General features: G+C 42.5%; 1 protein-coding gene across 1 annotated transcript; it reads right to left on the bottom strand.

Annotated features, from left to right (window-relative positions):
• Positions 1–382: 382 nt before the first annotated feature.
• On the bottom strand, positions 383–18,794 carry LOC138962044 (uncharacterized). The gene is made up of 11 exons (XM_070333736.1): positions 18,703–18,794; positions 15,561–15,707; positions 13,542–14,191; positions 9,716–9,821; positions 8,771–8,947; positions 8,041–8,150; positions 4,866–4,974; positions 3,898–4,074; positions 3,164–3,302; positions 1,581–1,701; positions 383–738 (listed from the first exon to the last, which is right to left on the bottom strand). The coding sequence occupies exons 1-11, from the start codon at positions 18,722–18,724 to the stop codon at positions 535–537; spliced, it is 1,962 nt and encodes a 653-aa protein (XP_070189837.1). The 5' UTR covers positions 18,725–18,794; the 3' UTR covers positions 383–534.
• Positions 18,795–20,768: the final 1,974 nt, after the last annotated feature.

Below are 20,768 nucleotides of genomic sequence, written 5' to 3'. Positions count from 1 at the left end.
AACTGCCAGCGTTTTACCACGAAGGGCCATATCAGGGCGGTGCTGCTTTGACATATAACATGCGCCACACGCAAGACGAGTCGCAGACAGGCTTCATGTCTCCCCAGTCCACATTATTCTGATTATTCTGACACCGGACCAACCAGTCGTAGCACTAACCCCATAATGCCAGACGACAGGCGGAGCAGCCCACTAGATTGCCAATTTTAAAGTCTTAGGTATGACCCGGCCGGGGTTCGAACCCACGACCTCCCGATCACGGGGCGGACGCCTTACCACTAGGCCACCGTACCGGTCAGAGCTCAGTGACAGAAGAAAAAAGAGTTGGTGAAATCAAAGGTGTTCAATGAGCAAAAACATACAGAAGGAAGGCTGTTTCTCTTAAAACGTTTTATGTTAATGTAAATCCAATAACAAACGTTCCAACAACCTACCTTTCTTGTTTTTTGATTTTAAAAAGGGTAAGCCTGCCCACAATCAAGTTGCGCATTAGAACAAGCAGGCAGCTTCATGGCTGCAGCAACCCTTACTTCATTAGAATGTTTTCTTTGTAAGTGTCTGATGAGCACACTTTGAAATTGGCCACAATATAGGCAAGGTCGTTTCGGTTTCTTGGAAGAAATGTTTGGCAGTCCGTCTGAGGCAGGTGTCAGTCCATTTGAGGCAGTGGCAGCTCATCTGAGGCAGGTGGCAGTCCGTTTGAGGCAGGTGGCAGTACATCGTGTTTGTCTGGTATTTCTGAAAAAAACAAAATATGCAAAAAATCCTATTACAAAGTTTTCAAAGATCAAAGCAGCTCTACCCAAGAAAAAAATGAAAACTGAACAACGCTTCTTGAAGAATAACCATGTGATCATATTAGGCATAACCAAACCAATATCAACGATTATGAAAAGTGATCGCTTCCTGGAAATAAAAGCCCAGGTTCAGATCTTTATGTTCACAACAAAAAGGAGCATGGTAAAAATTTCAAAATGGGGGAATGTTGCAGCAGCTTAACTGAACATTTAGTAACTTTTGCCTGGTCTTTGCAAGACTGGTGAATAACGTGTTTCACAAATATACAATTTCCCTGGAAACCATGGACTCCCAGCATTTTCCTTAGAAACAAATGAAGCTGCATAAGGCAGAGATGCGTGTGTGTGGTGTGTGTTGTGTGTATGTGTGTGTGTATGTGTGTGTGTGTGTGTGTGTGTTTGTGTGTGTGTGTGTGTGCATGCATGTGTCAGACATGAGGTGAGGAAGCTTTTGAGACCATGTTGCCAGTTTTGGTGAATGCTATTTTTAATTGCTGTCCAGTGTTGTTTTCAAAATTGATGTTTTTTACATTTAGTCAAATTTTGACTTAATGTTTTAACAAAGATGGGAAAATGTAGAGCATGTACAATTCTGTCCACACGAAACTGTTTTCTTGATAGTACACTAGTTGATTGCAACTGCATATGCAAATGTCCTGAACTATAGTCTATAGACAAGTCTTGCTTCTGGCTCAGGAAAGCTGAATTTTAGGTAAATTGGCAAATCATGAAAGGTTGCAGTCATAGAGTCACTACTTCTCAGTTTCTTTCACGGACTTTTACCTTGGCATGTTTTCTTCCTTTTTGCAGGTGGTGACAGCATTGAGTAGTAGTACATGTAGCTTGAAAAAGGTGTGCCATCAGAATCAGAATCACTCTCCGGATCGTAACTGTAGTCTTCATCCTAAAACAAAATATTCACAGTTAAGTTATAGTGATGTCTCTGGCAAGGCGGAACATGCCATCATGTGAAACTCTTTTTTTTTTTTTTATCTAAACATCACAAATGAAAGCTCAAAACGTATTTGTCAGTAGATCTGGAAATCTGGTCATAGGTCCTTTTGAGTAAAACTAAAAGTACTTGGAGGAAGGAGAAAAAATTATCACATTCACACTATTTGACTTGTAATGCGTGTGTGTTAAAGCCCCAGTCCGTCCCAAATGGTTTACAGAACGATTCAAATCTTTTCATGAAAAAGCAGTTCTAACCTTATCGAACACACTTGCAATAGCATTTAGTGAATAGCATTAAATGACACAGTTTTTTTGTTTAGCTCGAGTAAACCACACACCTGTTTTCGTGGTTAATCTAACCCCTGAGCCATCGTGAACCCATGTGATCTACTTTCCTTTTTTTTCTCACAATTTAGTAGTCAGTCCTTGATTTCAATGCGACTCGCTGTATCTGCCATGGCTCGTTATCTAAAACGCAACAAATGGCTGCGAGTCACACGAAGTGAATGGTGTCGGCTGACCGTTCAAAGAAACTGGCGACATGCTGAACATTCGTCTGCTACGAGAAACACGTTTTGCAGGACACGCTTCAGGGCTAGTTTTTAAACTTTAAAATCTTCGAGTTTTACTGATTTTGTCTTAATGAAAAAAGAATTATTTAAGAATATTTGTGTAACAAGCTGTCAATTTATTAGTATAAGTTAGGTCTAGCGCCAAAACGAGCCATCCCATTGTCTGATCAGACAATCCGGCTGGCCACGCAAAAATAAATTCGTTCATAAGTGCTCGCTCTTTTCGGAGGGCACCTACGATGTTCTCAAGTGGTGAGTGTTGAAATGCAAGGGTGTTTGTACTGTGTGTAAAAGCCTGACAGTGTCTGTGATGGTTTACGGGAAGCTGCGTGTGCCTTTAAATTCAACAGGGGACCTAGGTTGATCAAATGTCGTCCTAAAGCTCTAATCATGCAATACTTTTCTTATTTTCAGTCGCCCTAAGGTTTGGTGCTTCTATTTAAATCTCAAATTGCTTAACTTTGTCATAGAGTGAGACTGCAAGTCGCCCACTCGGCCACTATGGTCCCATTAATAGTCGTGTTCAATGTGCTTTTGACACAGATCATCATAATGGTCCCGACTCTCCTCAATTATGCGCTTATCTTGTGTCTTTTCTGGATTACACAGATACTGAAGTAAAATGCAAAAAATCCTTAAAATGTGACCCTCCACCACGAAATGAGTCACATGTCACCTCGCGCGGTTCTGCACTAGGCTTAATATAAGTCCAGGGAGTGTCTGGTAACAGTTTGTGGGTCACCTTAATCACAGGCTTATAAAGTTAAAAAGTCATCCGGAGAGTCAAATTCAGGAAGTAGGTAACCCGTGAGTTAGTTCAAATCGCGAGGCTTTTCGTACCTGTCATCTCCAGATGAGGCTGGTTTTATCGGTACATCTCCAAATGAGGCTGGTGGTAGCGGTACATCTCCAGATGAGGCTGGTGGTAGCGGTACATCTCCAGATGAGGCTGGTGGTAGCGGTACATCTCCAGATGAGGCTGATGAGAAATAAATCAGGTCATCTTTTTACTGACACAAACTTTGAAAGGAATTCCTGTTCACGAACCGCCTTTTTCTTTGTTGTTGTTTTTACATGATGGAAATTGAGCTTTCCACGCTTTGAACAGATCAATACAACTGATCTCGTTTCGTCACTTCATACGAGACTCGCCACGTCATGTCACAAAAGTAGAAACTCAAGAAGTTTAAGAATTGTAAGGCGGCCTTCTGTCATTTTCAAGGGTACCAATTTGAAGCCAATATTTATTAACCAACATGAACCGTAGCCTACCGTACAGTCTAACAGTGTGAAATGTGAATGAGGGTCGCATCAGCAACTTTAGCCTATTCATTTCACCCTCCGGATGGACGGTCTTATCAGACACTGATTTAGTGATAAACACGTAGTATCGATGCAGGCACACTCATTTTCGCAAACAAGCAGTTGCTTCATAAAATAGGTACTTAACAATTGTGCAGCAAGCTGGTTTTAAAAGTGCATGCATGTTCTGCTGTGCAGTGACTTGAATGAGAAGCATTTAACAAGGGTAAAAGATCAAATACGGTGATGCCACACGCTGAAGAATAACATACCTGGAGTCCTGAGCTGCTGCTGAAGGACAGTAAGGTCGGTGGGAAGCTGGACATTGTTGGGAGACGTAAGACGAGACACAGACTGCGCTGGCAACATCATTGCTTGAGGTGCCAAGGCAACGGGGTGCCAACCAGCCATCGAGAAAACCAGACTTTGCTGACTTGTTGTAACCATGCCTGTCAAACAAGTACAATGTATATCACAATGGGCACAAGTCTGTTTTATGTGGGAAAAAGTATAGCCAGTGTTGTTGCCAGCCTAAGAAGACAATAGGTCATTTGGACCTCCCTAAAAAAAAACCAATAAGTCCAAATGTCCTGGCTTTAAAAAAACAATAGGTCCAAATTACCATGCCGTAGTATTATATTGATGAAATTTCCGCTGTTTGCGCCGTTTTCGATAATTAGGTACACCGGCTGGAACGGGTATTTCCGTAAACGCAGCCTCGAGTGTCAATGACGACAAACACAGAGTCAATGACGACAAACACAGAGTCGGCACCGAGTGCATTTTTCACTCGTAGCAAACATGAGCATTTCGATCGGGGTTTGTTTTCCGACTTTGCAACTCCCATTCCATTCATTGCAGACCTTGTCCGCCTTGTACGAATATGTATCGGTCAGTTGACCACCAAAACGTAAAAACTATCGGTCCATCGACCGGACAAGGCTAGGTCCAATGCGTCAAATCAGAAAGGAATGCGTCAGAGACCGAAGACCAAGGCCTGGCAAGAACACTGTATAGCATGTTAAATTCTTTACACAAGAAACTGTTTCCTTGATAGTACAATAAATGATTGCAACTTGACTAGGAAATGTCCTGAACTATAGACCAAGTTGTGGTTTCTGGCTCAGGAGAGTTGAATCTTAAGTAAATTGGTCATCCATGAGTTAAGTAAATTGGTCATCCATGAGTTGTCGCAGTGAGTGAGTTACTACTTCTCACAGTTTCTTTCATTGACTTTTACCTTGGCAAGTTTTCTTCCTTTGTGCAGGTGGTGACAGCATAGGGTAATCGCAGGAAGAAGGTGTGCTATCAGAATCAAAATCACTCTCCGGACGGTATAAGTCTTCATCCTAAAACAAAATATTCACAGTTAAGTTAATGTGATGTCTCTTGCAAGGCGGAGCATAGAATCATGTGGAACTTTTATTTAAACATCACAATGTAAACCCCAAAGAGTATGCGTAAGTAGATCGGAATATCGAGTCAAAGGTCCTTTTCAGTAAAAGGACTTGGAGAAAGTATGAACACATTCACACCATTTTTGACATTATCATATATATACTGTTCAAAAAAAGAAACGCATAGCTTGTAATATTTGGTTAATTTAGTTATATGGCTACAAGGATATCCACCAAACTGCAGAAAATGTTTATCTGGTCGTCGACCTTTCGTCCATTGCCACAAGTGAGCTCTGCACGTGACGCATGCGTTATCAGTGGCTACAATGTCAAAATTGCTCATTTGGCATGACCACTCGTCATGCTTCAGTGTAATCTCGTGAAACTCGGGGAATATTGAGCTCTCACCATGTCTTCCAAAACCCATAAAAGCGGATTGTTCGCCACAAAGAAATCAGACGACAATTCAGCGACGAAAGATGGCCCGATTGAGCAGAGAAGACCGCCAAATTGCATTGGGTCGTTTACAAGCAGGCCAAAGTCAAAGTGCAATCGCCAGGCACTTCCACGTGTCCCAGGGCACCATCAGTAGACTGTGGGTCAGGTTTCAAGCCACTGGCTCCGTTGCTGACTTGCCACGAGCGGGAAGACCAAGGGCGACAACTGCTGCTCAGGACCGTTTCATACGGCTCCGCCACCTCCGGAATCGTTTCCTGTCGGCCTCATCTTCTGTCCAGGCTCTCCCCGGGCCACACCGATTATCGGACCAGACCGTGCAGTACCGCCTGCATAAAGCTGGTTTGAGAGCTCGCAGACCTCACAGAGGAGCTGTCCTCACCCGCCGCCATCGCCAGAACCGAGTGCAGTGGGGCAACCAGCACCTTCGCTGGACCGTCCGGAATCACTGGAGACACGTGTGGTTCAGCGACGAGTCCTACTTCCTGCTCCAGCGACATGATGGTCGGAGGAGGGTCTACCGGAGAGTAAACGAACGTTACGCGCCCAACTGTGTGGATGAGGCACCCATTCATGGTGGTGGAGGCGTCATGGTGTGGGGGCGATCAATACCGCTGGAAGGAGCACCCTGGTGCACGTCCAAGGGCGCATAACTGCCCAGCGATACGTGGAGGAAATTCTGCGCCCACACGCCCTTCCTCTTCTGGCTGACCAGGATGCCATATTCCAGCAGGACAACGCTCGCCCGCACACAGCACGACTCACCACCCAGTTCCTCACCGACCACCATGTCCAGGTGCTTCCCTGGCCATCCATGTCGCCAGACATGAACCCGATAGAACACCTCTGGGATGAATTGGACAGACGTGTGCGCAGGCAAGAAGAAGCGCCAGCAAATCACCGCGATCTATTGCAGGCACTTCAGGAGGAGTGGGACACCATCCCACAGCAAGATATCCGGCATCTGATCCAGTCCATGCCCAGAAGGTGCCGGGCAGTTGTTGCTGCTCAAGGCAGTCACACCCCCTACTGACTTGACAGCCTCGGCACCCAATCGTATTGATTGACTGATTGATTTGAAGATGCAAATGAACTGTGTGTGCATTCAACTGTGTCCATACCAAAATTCAAACAAATAATCTAAATATTGGATTTTCTGTTATTTTTTTCGAAAAATAAAACAAATTTGGCAAGTAGCAACTATGCGTTTCTTTTTTTGAACAGTATATATAATATGCGTGTGTGTCAAATTCCACAGGGGAGCTAGGTCGAACATATGTCATCCTAAAGCTCCAATTCAGCAATTGTACAATACTTTCAATGTATTTTCTTTCGCCCTAAGGTTTGGTGCTTCCTTTCAAATCTCAAATGTCATTTTAGTGACAACCCAGATCCAATTCACCAAATGTCGCCCTAAAGCTCCCATTATACAATACTTTTGATTAGGGCGACCAAAAATATAACATATATTGTGCTAAATCCTACAGGGGAGCTAGGTCGACCAAATGTCGTCCTAAAGCTCCAATTGTACAATACTTTCAACTTATATTCTGTCGCCCTAAGGTTTGGTGATTCTTTTCAAATCTCAAATTTCATTTTTACTGACAACCCAGATCACATTGCCTATCAAGCAGACATACAAGCTAATGTCGACACATGCTTCCAGACAAATTTGCAATAACAATAGAACCTTTTCCCATAATACCATGGCAGCTTAGTACACCTGCCTTTCCTTGAGTCTCCACAATCATCATTCTGATTATTCTGAGACTATGATGCATGCTGGGTGTGTTTCTGCGGGTTGCATTGACCCGAGTTGGACATTGGCGTCAGGATCAAGTCCAAGCATGATTTTGAGGGCATATGTACTCAGAATACTGAATAGACCTCAGTTTAAAATCTCATCCCAAAGAGTAGTGAGACACCGCCCTCCATGTGGGGTCAAGTTAACAGCAGTGTACAACTCAGACAGTCACTTATCCAAGTACTGCCTAGGCTCGGCATTGCTTAACTTTGTCATTGAGTGAGACTGCAAGCCGCCCACTCGGCCACTATGGTCCAATAAATATTCGTGTTAAAATAAATGTGATGCTTTTGACACAGATCATCATAATGGTCCTGACTTGCCTCATTTATGTGCTTATCTTGTGTGTTTTTCTGGATTACACAGGTACCGTAGTTAATGTCCAACTATCCTAAAAATTAACAGTTTCTTGGTGGTGAATGCAAGTACGTGTAAGAATGTTGTGCCTTTTACATACTTTCTTTTTATTCTAAATTCAACCAATATACATGTGTATGTGTTAAAGCTTACAGGGGAGTTAAGTCGACCAAATGTCGCCCTAAAGATCCCATTATACACTACTTTCCACTTAGGATGACCATAGTATTTGTGCTTCCATTGGACTGACAATAATTACCCCCGGGGGGGGGGGGGGGGGGGGGGGGGTGTGGCGGGGCCCAATTCCCATTTCCTGTGAAAAGTTAAAAAAGTCATCCGGAGAGTCAAATTCAGGAAGTAGGTAACCCGTGAGTTAGTTCAAATCGCAAGGCTTTTCGTACCTGTTCATCTCCAGAAGAGGCTGGTTTTATCGGTACATCTCCAGATGAGGCTGGTGGTAGCGGTACATCTCCAGATGAGGCTGGTGGTAGCGGTACATCTCCAGATGAGGCTGATGAAAAAAAATCAGGTCATCTTTTTACTGACACATACTTTGAAAGGAATTCCTGTTCCCGAACCGCCTTTTTCTTTGGCCCAGCTGAGGATCCACCTCTTTGTTGTTGTTTTTGCCTGATGGAAATTGAGCTTTCCACGCTTTGAACAGATCAATACAACTGATCTCGTTTCTTCACTTCATACAAAACTCGGTCACGTCATGTCACAAAAGTAGAAACTCAAGAAGTTTAAGAATTGTAAGGCGGCCTTCTGTCATTTTCAAGGGTACCAATTTGAAGCCAATATTTATCAACCAACATGAACCGTAGCCTACCGTACAGTCTGACAGTGTGAAATATGAATGGGGGTCGCATCAGCAACTTTAGCCTATTCATTTCACCCTCCGGAAGGACGGTCTAATCAGTCACTGATTTAGTGATAAACACGTAGTATTGATGCAGGCACACTCATTTTCGCAAACAAGCAGTTGCTTCATAAAATAGGTACTTAACAATTGTGCAGCGAGCTGGTTTTAAAAGTTCATGCATGTTCTGCTGTGCAGTGACTTGAATGAGAAGCATTTAACAAGGGTAAAAGATCAAATACGGTGATGCCACACGCTGAAGAATAACATACCTGTAGTCCTGAGCTGCTGCTGAAGGACAGTAAGGTCGGTGGGAAGCTGGACATTGTTGGGAGACGTAAGACGAGACACAGACTGCGCTGGCAACATCATTGCTTGAGGTGCCAAGGCAACGGGGTGCCAACCAGCCATCGAGAAAACCAGACTTTGCTGACTTGTTGTAACCATGCCTGTCAAACAAGTACAATGTACATATCACAATGGGCACAAGTCTTTTTTATGTGGGAAAAAGTATAGCCAGTGTTGTTGCCAGCCTAAGAAAACAATAGGTCATTTGGACCTCCCTAAAAAAAACCAATAAGTCCAAATGTCCTGACTTTAAAAAAACAATAGGTCCAAATTACCATGCCGTAATATTATATTGATGAAATTTCCGCTGTTTGCGCCGTTTTCGATAATTAGGTACACCGGCTGGAACGGGTATTTCCGTAAACGCAGCCTCGAGTGTCAAAGACGACAAACACAGAGTCAATGACGACAAACACAGAGTCGGCACCGAGTGCATTTTTCACTCGTAGCAAACATGAGCATTTCGATCGGGGTTTGTTTTCCGACTTTGCAACTCCCATTCCATTCATTGCAGACCTTGTCCGCCTTGTACGAATATGTATCGGTCAGTTGACCACCAAAACGTAAAAACTATCGGTCCATCGACCGGACAAGGCTAGGTCCAATGCGTCAAATCAGAAAGGAATGCGTCACAGACAAAAGACCGAGGCCTGGCAACAACACCGTATAGCATGTTAAATTCTTTACACAAGAAACTGTTTCCTTGATAGTACAATAATTGATTGCAACTCGACTAGGAAATGTCCTGAACTATAGACCAAGTTGTGGTTTCTGGCTCAGGAAAGCTGAATTTTAAGTAAATTGGTCAACCATGAATTGTCGCAGTCAGTGAGTTACTACTTCTCACAGTTTCTTTCATTGACTTTTACCTTGGCAAGTTTTCTTCCTTTGTGCAGGTGGTGACAGCATAGGGTAATCGCAGGAAGAAGGTGTGCTATCAGAATCAAAATCACTCTCCTGACAGTAGTCTTCATCCTAAAACAAAATATTCACAGTTAAGTTAATGTGATGTCTCTTGCAAGGCGGAGCATAGAATCATGTGGAACTTTTATTTAAACTAAAACATCACAATTTAAACCCCAAAAGGTATTTGTAAGTAGATCGGAATATCGGGTCAATTTTTGAAAAAGGACTTGGAGAAAGTATGATCACATTCACACCATTTTTAACATATATATATACATGCGTGTGTGTTAAATCCCACAGGGGAGCTAGGTCGATCGACCAAATGTCATCCTAAAGCTCCTATTGTACAATACTTTCAACGTATTTTCTTTCGCCCTAAGGTTTGGTACTTCCTTTCAAATCTCAAAAAAGTGTTGTTGTCTGATGTTGATGTCGTGTACCAAAAAGAAATAAAAACGTGTATAAAAAAAAAAAAAACTGAAAAAATAAAATTCTCAAAAAAGTAATATGTCATTTTTTTTTAGTAACAACCCAGATCCAATTCGCCAAATGTCGCCCTAACGCTCCCATTATACAATACTTTTGATTAGGGCGACCAAAATTATAACATATATATATATATATATATGCATGTGTGTTAAAGGCACAGTAAGCCTCCCGTAAACCATCACAGAGCTCCCCGAGCGTCTAAATACAGTACAAGCATACTTCCATTTGAACGCTCACCGAACGGGAACATCCTGGCTGCTTTCTGTCGAGCGTGAGACATTTTCAAAGAATTTATTTTCGTAGACTTGTTCCGTTAACAACAACGGCGCCTCGTTTTTGCGCTAGACCTAACTTTTAAAATCTAAATAATAAATTGACAGCTTGTTACACAAACATTCTTTAATCATAAAAGAATTCGTTTTTCATCAAGACAAGATCAGAACAATTCGAAGTTGTGAAAGTTTAAAAAAAAGAAAAGCCCGGAAGCAGGGTCACGCAAGGGTCGTAGCAGACGACGGCCGGTTTATCAGTGCAAATCGCCGTTCCTCTCAACAGTCAAAAGCCATCGCGAGAGTTCTTGTGAACCACAGCCGTTGTTTCGTGCATAAAAAAAACGTGCTATTGTAGATAAGCTCACGTCGAGTCGCATTCAAATGACTAACTATGACGACTGCATTGTGAACTGGATCACACGGGTTCACGATGGCTCAGGGGTAAGATAAACCACGCAAAAATAAATTCTTTGAAAATTGTTCGCTCTTTACGGAGGGCACCTAGGATGTTCTCAATTGGTGAGTGTTTAAAGGAAATGGTGTTTGTACTGTGTGTAAAAGCCTGACCGCATCTGTGATGGTTTACGGGAGGCTTACTCTGCCTTTAAATCCCACAGGGGAGCTAGGTCGACCAAATGTCATCCTAAAGCTCCTATTGTACAATACTTTCACATATTTTTTTCGCCCTAAGGTTTGGTGCTTCCTTTCAAATCTAAAAAAAAGTGTTGCTGTCTGATGTTGATGTCGTGTACCAAGAAGAAACAAGAAGAGCAAACGCTCGATCGAGTCACTTTCGCAGTTCTGAATATTATATGAGGCATCAGATGGACAGGAAGAAATTGCTATTCACAACACAATGAGTCACGTTCACATAAAATTTGAGCCCGGTCACTTTTATAGTTTCCGAGAAAAGCCCAACGTTAAGTTGTGTGTTGCCGAACAGAAAAGGCTAGTTATCTCCCTTGTTTTTCTGATAACGTTCGTAAAAGGCTACAGATGTAAATACTTTGATGTAAAGAATAATCCTACAAAGTTTCAATCACATCCGATGAACTTTGTCAAAGATATAAAATGTCTAATTTTTCCTTTGACGCTGACCTGTGACCTTGAAAAAGGTCAAAGGTCAACGAAACCATCGTTAAAGTGTAGAGGTCATTGGAGGTCACGACTAAACAAAATATGAGCCCGATCGCTTTGATAGTTTCCGAGAAAAGTCCAACGTTAAGGTGGTGTCTACGGACGGCCGGCCGGACGGCCGGCCGGACAGACTAACACTGACCGATTACATAGAGTCACTTTTTCTCAAGTGACTCAATAAAAACGTGTATAAAAAAAAAATCTCAAAAAAGTAAAATGTCATTTTAGTAACAACCCAGATCCAATTCGCCAAATGTCGCCCTAAAGCTCCCATTATACAATACTTTTGATTAGGGCAACCAAAATTATAACATATATATATATATTGTGTTAAATCCTATAGGGGAGTTAGGTCAACCAAATGTCGTCCTAAAGGTAAAGCTCCAATTGTACAATACTTTCAACTTATATTTTGTCGCCCTAAGGTTTGGTGATTCTTTTAAAATCTCAAATTTCATTTTACTGACAACCCAGATCCCATTCTCTATCAAGCAGACATACAAGCTTATGTCGACACATGCTTCCAGACAAATTTGCAATAACAATAGAATCATTTCCCATAATACTATGGCAGCTTAGCACACCTGCCTTTCGTTGAGTCTCCACAATCATCATTTTGATTATTCTGAGACTATGATGCATGCTGGGTGTGTTTCTGCAGGTTGCATTGACCCGAGTTGGACATTGGCGTCAGGATCAAGTCCAAGCTTGATTTTGAGTGCATATATGTACTCAGAATACTGAATAGACCTCCCTTTAAAATCTCATCCCAAAGAGTAGTGAGACACCGCCCTCCATGAGGGGTCAAGTTAACAGCAGTGTACAACTCAGACAGTCACTTATCCAAGTACTTGGCTAGGCTCGGCATTGCTTAACTTTGTCATTGAGTGAGACTGCAAGCAGCCCACTCGGCCACTATGGTCCAATAAATATTCGTGTTAAAATAAATGTGATGCTTTTGACACAGATCATCATAATGGTCCTGACTTGCCTCAATTATGTGCTTATCTTGTGTGTTTTTCTGGATTACACAGGTACTGTAGTTAATGTCCAACTATCCTAAAAATTAACAGTTTCTTGGTAGTGAATGCGAGTACGTGTAAGAATGTTGTGACTTTTACATACTTTCTTTTTATTCTAAATTCAACCAATCTATATATGTACGTGTGTGTGTGTTAAAGCCAAATGTTGCCCTAAAGCTCCCATTATACAAAACATTCCACTTAGGCATAGGGCGACCGACAAGTATGGGTTATATGAAGTCTTATATCGCGCGCGTATCTCCAGACTCGGACTCAAGGCGCCGTGTGAGATGGATTTTTTTACACAATACATCACGCATTCACATCGACCAGCAGATCGCAGCCATTTCGGCGCATATCCTACTGTTCACGGCCTATTATTCAAAGTCACACGGGTATTTTGGTGGACATTTTTTTAATCTATGGCTATACAATTTTGCCAGGAAAGACCCTTTTGTCAATCGTGGGATCTTTAACGTGCACACCCCAATGTAGTGTACACGAAGGGACCTCGGTTTTTCGTCTCATCCGAAAGACTAGCACTTGAACCCACCACCTAGGTTAGGAAAGGGGGGAGAAAATTGCTAACGCCCCGACACAGGGTCGAACTCACTTCCGAGCGCAAGTGCGTTACCACTCGGCCACCCATTGGTGCCTTTTCTCCAATTTCATTAGACTGACAACATCGACCTAGAGGTGGCTAAATCCCATTTCCTGGAAAGTTTAAAAAATAAAAGCGGTCAATTTTCGTCCTGATATGGCTCTGCGTAGTCGGCTGGACGTTAAGCAACAAATAAACAAACAAAAACGGTCAATTTCATAATGGAGGTAACCCGTGAGTAAGTTCAAAATCACAATGCTTTTCGTACCTGTTCATCTCCAAATGAGGCTGGTGGTATCGGTACATTTCCAGATGAGGCTTTTGGTAGCGGTACATCTCCAGATGAGGCTGGTGGTATCAGTACATCTCCAGATAAGGCTGGTGGTATCGGTACATTTCCAGATGAGGCTGGTGGTATCGGTACATTTCCAGATAAGACTGGTGATAGCGGTACATCTCCAGATGAGGCTGATGATAGCGGTACATCTCCAGATGAGGCTGGTGATAGCGGTACATCTCCAGATGAGGCTGGTGGTATCGGTACATTTCCAGATAAGGCTGGTGATAGCGGTACATCTCCAGATGAGGTTGGTGGTATCAGTACATCTCCAGATAAGGCTGGTGATAGCGGTACATCTCCAGATGAGGCTGGTGATACTGGTACATGTCCAGATAAGACTGGTGAAACTGGTACATATCCAGATAAGGCTGGTGATACTGGTAAATCTCCAGATGAGGCTGGTGATGGCGGTACATCTCCAGATGAGGCTGGTGATACTGGTACATCTCCAGATAAGGCTTGTGATACTAGTACATCTCCAGACGAGGCTGGCAATACTTGTACATCTCCAAATGAGGCTGGCAATACTGGTACATCTCCAGATGAGGCCTGAGGTACCAGTACATCTCCAGATGAGGCTGATAAAAAACAAATCATATCTTTTAACTGACAGAAGCATGTGTTGCATATATATATATATTGTAATACAGACCTTGGGACCTCAATTTTGCCATGGAGTTTAACAAAAAAAAAGCTACGTGCATTTTCAGAAAAATGAGAGTACTCCACATAACTTTTAATCATTCATTTCAAACATGCTGCACACACCGTCATTGATAAAAAAAAAAGATGGAAATCTTTGTTGATTTTTTCTTTAAGAGAAGACCTAATGTCATTAGACATCTGTTTCATCATTGCTGTAGCCTTCTTGCAGGAACACTTAGACTTCTGCGCGATGTTTAAGACAGGAAACACACTTTTGACAGCTTGTAAAATCACATCTGCTGTGCTCAATGACAAATTCATTTTCACTATCAGCTCGGATAACATCGCTTTGGCATGTACTGCACCCTGTTCCTCGGGTAGATCTTTTGCAAAAGACAAAGTCTGTGATGCTCCTCATGCTGGCAGCGGCTTTTCTTGGTGTTGTCAATTTCAGGATCCCTATGAGTCTAGCTTTGACATGCAGTGTCTATCGATGTCAAACTTGGAAAACATACGTTGAAAGGAATTCCTGTTCCCGAACAGCCTTTTTCTTTGCTCCTGCTGAGGATCCACCTCTTTGTTGTTGTTTTTGCATGATAAAAATTGAGCTTTCCACGCTTTGAGCTGATCAACGCAACTGATCTCGTTTAGTCACTTCATACGAGATTCAAAATGGCCATAGTAACAGGTTGTTTTTTTACACTAACTGAGTGAACCGAAAGTAGAAACTCAAGAAGTCTAGGAATTATTTCTCTTTTTTTCCACAGACCGTATCAATCGTAATTTAGAAAATCAAGAGTACAAAATATGGCAAAATCTTACGGGTTCCCTTTTCTGTACTATAAATAGCAATAAAATGATCACAAGATCAAGAAGGGGCATTTACAGGCTTCATGGCCTATCTAATACTAATGTACATTTGAAACTTAGTCAGGTATAGATTACATTCAAAAAGCAGAGGGGTGGACTTTTTCTTGGGTTCCTACCATTGTAAGTTTTTGTTAAAACTTTAAACAATTAAAGTAAAGGTTAATGTATTGGCAAAACAAAGACGAGAACCGAAAAATGCCACACTATGAAAATAAGTATGATAAAATGAAGTCGCAGTAACACTAAGCTTTCAGTTTTATGGGAAAAGTATATATTTCACGACGTTACAAAAACATATTGAACGGAATTGCCACCACCAAGGAATATGATAGCCATGCCTTCAACCCTATTCAACGAAGAGGAAATCTGTATCTGTCAAGTCAATGCTGGTGTCTTGATTACCGCTTTACTGCTTTAAAGAAATGTGCCAACCTTGTGTTTTTTCTTCTGTGACTCGACGGCCTCCAGCTCCTCTTGCAGTACCACAACTCGTTTGGACAGCTGCTAGTTGCGGAATGACAGACTGTCGACCTCCTGCTGGTACTTTCTGTTCCATTGTTCCTTCTCTTTCAGGTGCTCCTATACAACAGGCACAAGAACCAATTGTATTTATGGTCAGTTGACAAAGCCATCTACTTTCAGTACATTTGACACTTTTCAACAATTTAGTCTTATGGTATGAATATTCTTCAAATGGCAAACAATTTTCTAGTTATTCTTATAATTATCATATGTTAAAAGGCTTTTCTGGTTAATGTTAATTGTAATTCAATCAAGTTTGCGTTTTAATGAAACAGATCCTGTGATTGGTCAGAATGCCCCAACTCATTAAAAATTACCGGTCATTAAATAGAGCTTAAACAATGACCACGAGTTGATTAGTGGAAAATAAACCACGAGTGGGTATTTGCAGCCTCTTGGTAATTCACGAGTGTGCGGAGCAGGTTGTTAATGAATTTTTTAGCTAGTGGCTATCGACAATTAGTCACCGGTAATTTGTAATGAGTTGGGACATTCTGACCAATCACAGGATCTGTTTCATTAAAACGCAAACTTGATTGTATTACAATTGTCGATAACCACTCGCTAAAAAATCCATTAACAACCTGCTGGCGAGGCGTATTGATACAGCCTCAACTAGTCTCGGTTAGCTTTGAGGGTCATTTTACAAGTAGGAAATATGAAGGCCAACGAAATACCGAGACCATAAGGTATGCGAAGTGATGACGTTGAGTACGTGACGTAAGTTAATGCATGAATTCTTCCGGACTACGTCAGTCAATTCCAAAGATCGCTTTTGTGATGAAAAGAATTTGTTTTAGAGTTTGCTGTCCAGAAACCCGTCAAAAAAGAAGGGAAAATGTGTGTGAAAGAAAACAAAACAGGAGCAGAGTGATACGATAGGAATACAGAGACATTTCTTGGGACTTGACCCTTGCAGGTAGGTGGACTGAAAGTAGTGTGTGAACAGAACAGAACCAATTCTGTCTGTTTACAACCGCATGAAAGCAGGAAAGAGATTGTCGTCAGATTCAATTACAATAACATTAACATGCTTCCATTTGAAACTTCTCGGTCTTCATCGTGGATTGACGCCCTCCCAAAGTCTAATTGAAGCCCTCCGTCGCTTCGCTCCGTCGGGCTTCAATTAGCTTTTGTCGGGCGTCAATCCCCGATGAAGACTTCGAAGTTTCAAATGGAAGCATGTTAATCACTTAATGTGTAACTGAACAGGTGGGGGCCTCATCAGATCAAAAAGCTGTGTCTGGCAAGAACCGTAGTGAAGGCATTACATCCGCATCAAAGCGACGAAGGAAAGTGTCCATTCTAGCTCTGCCCTCTAAAGTCAAACAGCAGTAAGTCCACTCATAATAAAGCCAAAATGAAGTATTGCCAGTCATAATTATGATAATATGACTGGCAATACTTCATTTTGGCTTTGATTTTTGTTTGTATGTTTGCTTAACGCCCAGCCGACCACGAAGGGCCATATCAGGGCGGTGCTGCTTTGACATATAACGTGCGCCACACACAAGACAGAAGTTGCAGCACAGGCTTCATGTCTCACCCAGTCACATTATTCTGACACCGGACCAACCAGGCCTAGCACTAACCCCATAATGCCAGACGCCAGGCGGAGCAGCCACTAGATTGCCAATTTTAAAGTCTTAGGTATGACCCGGCCGAGGTTCGAACCCACGACCTCCCGATCACGGGGCGGACGCCTTACCACTAGGCCAACCGTGCCGGTTTTTGGCTTTGAAGGGCAGGCTAAAGGTAGTCACTTTGATTAACTGGAAATAATTCATGCTTTTCTTACCTGAATTATTGCGAATTATTGCGTAAAGCCATGAGGACCACTCATCCTCCTACCTCTGGTGTAATGAGGGTAGTAGTCCATTTTTGCCGCAAGTACCTGGATAAAAAAAAGCATACACAATAAAATATTTTGTGTTGCCTCAACGTGCATGTCCACCCCCCCCCCCTCCCCCATGTGACCATCTTATCAAGTTGCAGATATTGCTAGTGGTCAGTGTGTTCCCAACACAAATGTGACAAAGGGGTGCTGGTTTTTGTTTTATTAGGTTGAACTTGAAGAATTTTGTAGTAATGAATGTTTTTTGTTCACATCAATTTTGACTCGGTTTAAAGACTTTCATCTGGAATGTTCATAGATCAACCCATAAAAGTTTATCAAATTCCCTTACCAATAAATACACTTTAATTTTCCATGACCAGTGGCTGAACTTCTGTAACACTGACATTCAATTACAATAACATTAACATGCTTCCATTTGAAACTTCTCGGTCTTCATCGTGGATTGACGCCCTCCCAAAGTCTATAGTAATTGAAGCCCTCCGTCGCTTCGCTCTGTCGGGCTTCAATTAGCTTTTGTCGGGCGTCAGTCCCCGATGAAGACTTCGAAGTTTCAAATGGAAGCATGTTAATCACTTAATGTGTAACTGAACAGGTGGGGGCCTCATCAGATCAAAAAGCTGTGTCTGGCAAGAACCGTAGTGAAGGCATTACATCCGCATCAAAGCGACGAAGGAAAGTGTCCATTCTAGCTCTGCCCTCCAAAGTCAAACAGCAGTAAGTCCACTCATAATAAAGCCAAAATGAAGTATTGCCAGTCATAATTATGATAATATGACTGGCAATACTTCATTTTGGCTTTGATTTTTGTTTGTTTGTTTGCTTAACGCCCAGCCGACCACGAAGGGCCATATCAAGGCGGTGCTGCTTTGACATATAACGTGCGCCACACACAAGACAGAAGTCGCAGCACAGGCTTCATGTCTCACCCTGTCACATTATTCTGACACCGGACCAACCAGGCTTAGCACTAACCCCATAATGCCAGACGCCAGGCGGAGCAGCCACTAGATTGCCAATTTTAAAGTCTTAGGTATGACCCGGCCGGGGTTCGAACCCACGACCTCCCGATCACGGGGCGGACGCCTTACCACTAGGCCAACCGTGCCGGTTTTTGGCTTTGAAGGGCAGGCTAAAGGTAGTCACTTTGATTAACTGGAAATAATTCATGCAAGTTTTTGTCTTAGCTTTTCTTACCTGAATTATTGCGTAAAGCCATGAGGACCACTCATCCTCCTACCTCTGGTGTAATGAGGGTAGTAGTCCATTTTTGCCGCAAGTATCTGGATAAAAAAAAGCATACACAAAAAAATATTTTGTGTTGCCTCAACGTGCATGTCCACCCCCCCCACCCCCCCCCCCATGTGACCATCTTATCAAGTTGCAGATATTGCTAGTGGTCAGTGTGTTCCCAACACAAATGTGACAAAGGGGTGCTGGTTTTTGTTTTATTAGGTTGAACTTGAAGAATTTTGTAGTAATGAATGTTTTTGTTCACATCAATTTTGACTCGGTTTAAAGACTTTCATCTGGAATGTTCATAGATCAACCCATAAAAGTTTATCAAATTCCCTTACCAATAAATACACTTTAATTTTCCATGACCAGTGGCTGAACTTCTGTAACACTGACATTCAATTACAATAACATTAACATGCTTCCATTTGAAACTTCTCGGTCTTCATCGTGGATTGACGCTCTCCCAAAGTCTAAAGTAATTGAAGCCCTCCGTCGCTTCGCTCCGTCGGGCTTCAATTAGCTTTTGTCGGGCGTCAATCCCCGATGAAGACTTCGAAGTTTCAAATGGAAGCATGTTAATCACTTAATGTGTAACTGAACAGGTGGGGGCCTCATCAGATCAAAAAGCTGTGTCTGGCAAGAACCGTAGTGAAGGCATTACATCCGCATCAAAGCGACGAAGGAAAGTGTCCATTCTAGCTCTGCCCTCTAAAGTCAAACAGCAGTAAGTCCACTCATAATAAAGCCAAAATGAAGTATTGCCAGTCATAATTATGATAATATGACTGGCAATACTTCATTTTGGCTTTGATTTTTGTTTGTATGTTTGCTTAACGCCCAGCCGACCACGAAGGGCCATATCAGGGCGGTGCTGCTTTGACATATAACGTGCGCCACACACAAGACAGAAGTTGCAGCACAGGCTTCATGTCTCACCCAGTCACATTATTCTGACACCGGACCAACCAGGCCTAGCACTAACCCCATAATGCCAGACGCCAGGCGGAGCAGCCACTAGATTGCCAATTTTAAAGTCTTAGGTATGACCCGGCCGAGGTTCGAACCCACGACCTCCCGATCACGGGGCGGACGCCTTACCACTAGGCCAACCGTGCCGGTTTTTGGCTTTGAAGGGCAGGCTAAAGGTAGTCACTTTGATTAACTGGAAATAATTCATGCAAGTTTTTGTCTTAGCTTTTCTTACCTGAATTATTGCGTAAAGCCATGAGGACCACTCATCCTCCTACCTCTGGTGTAATGAGGGTAGTAGTCCATTTTTGCCGCAAGTACCTGGATAAAAAAAAGCATACACAATAAAATATTTTGTGTTGCCTCAACGTGCATGTCCACCCCCCCCCCTCCCCCATGTGACCATCTTATCAAGTTGCAGATATTGCTAGTGGTCAGTGTGTTCCCAACACAAATGTGACAAAGGGGTGCTGGTTTTTGTTTTATTAGGTTGAACTTGAAGAATTTTGTAGTAATGAATGTTTTTTGTTCACATCAATTTTGACTCGGTTTAAAGACTTTCATCTGGAATGTTCATAGATCAACCCATAAAAGTTTATCAAATTCCCTTACCAATAAATACACTTTAATTTTCCATGACCAGTGGCTGAACTTCTGTAACACTGACATTCAATTACAATAACATTAACATGCTTCCATTTGAAACTTCTCGGTCTTCATCGTGGATTGACGCCCTCCCAAAGTCTATAGTAATTGAAGCCCTCCGTCGCTTCGCTCTGTCGGGCTTCAATTAGCTTTTGTCGGGCGTCAGTCCCCGATGAAGACTTCGAAGTTTCAAATGGAAGCATGTTAATCACTTAATGTGTAACTGAACAGGTGGGGGCCTCATCAGATCAAAAAGCTGTGTCTGGCAAGAACCGTAGTGAAGGCATTACATCCGCATCAAAGCGACGAAGGAAAGTGTCCATTCTAGCTCTGCCCTCCAAAGTCAAACAGCAGTAAGTCCACTCATAATAAAGCCAAAATGAAGTATTGCCAGTCATAATTATGATAAT

The sequence above is a fragment of the Littorina saxatilis genome, linkage group LG3 (assembly GCF_037325665.1).
Source record: "Littorina saxatilis isolate snail1 linkage group LG3, US_GU_Lsax_2.0, whole genome shotgun sequence".
Lineage (NCBI taxonomy): Eukaryota > Metazoa > Mollusca > Gastropoda > Littorinimorpha > Littorinidae > Littorina > Littorina saxatilis.
This window is presented reverse-complemented; position numbering and strand designations above follow the sequence as displayed.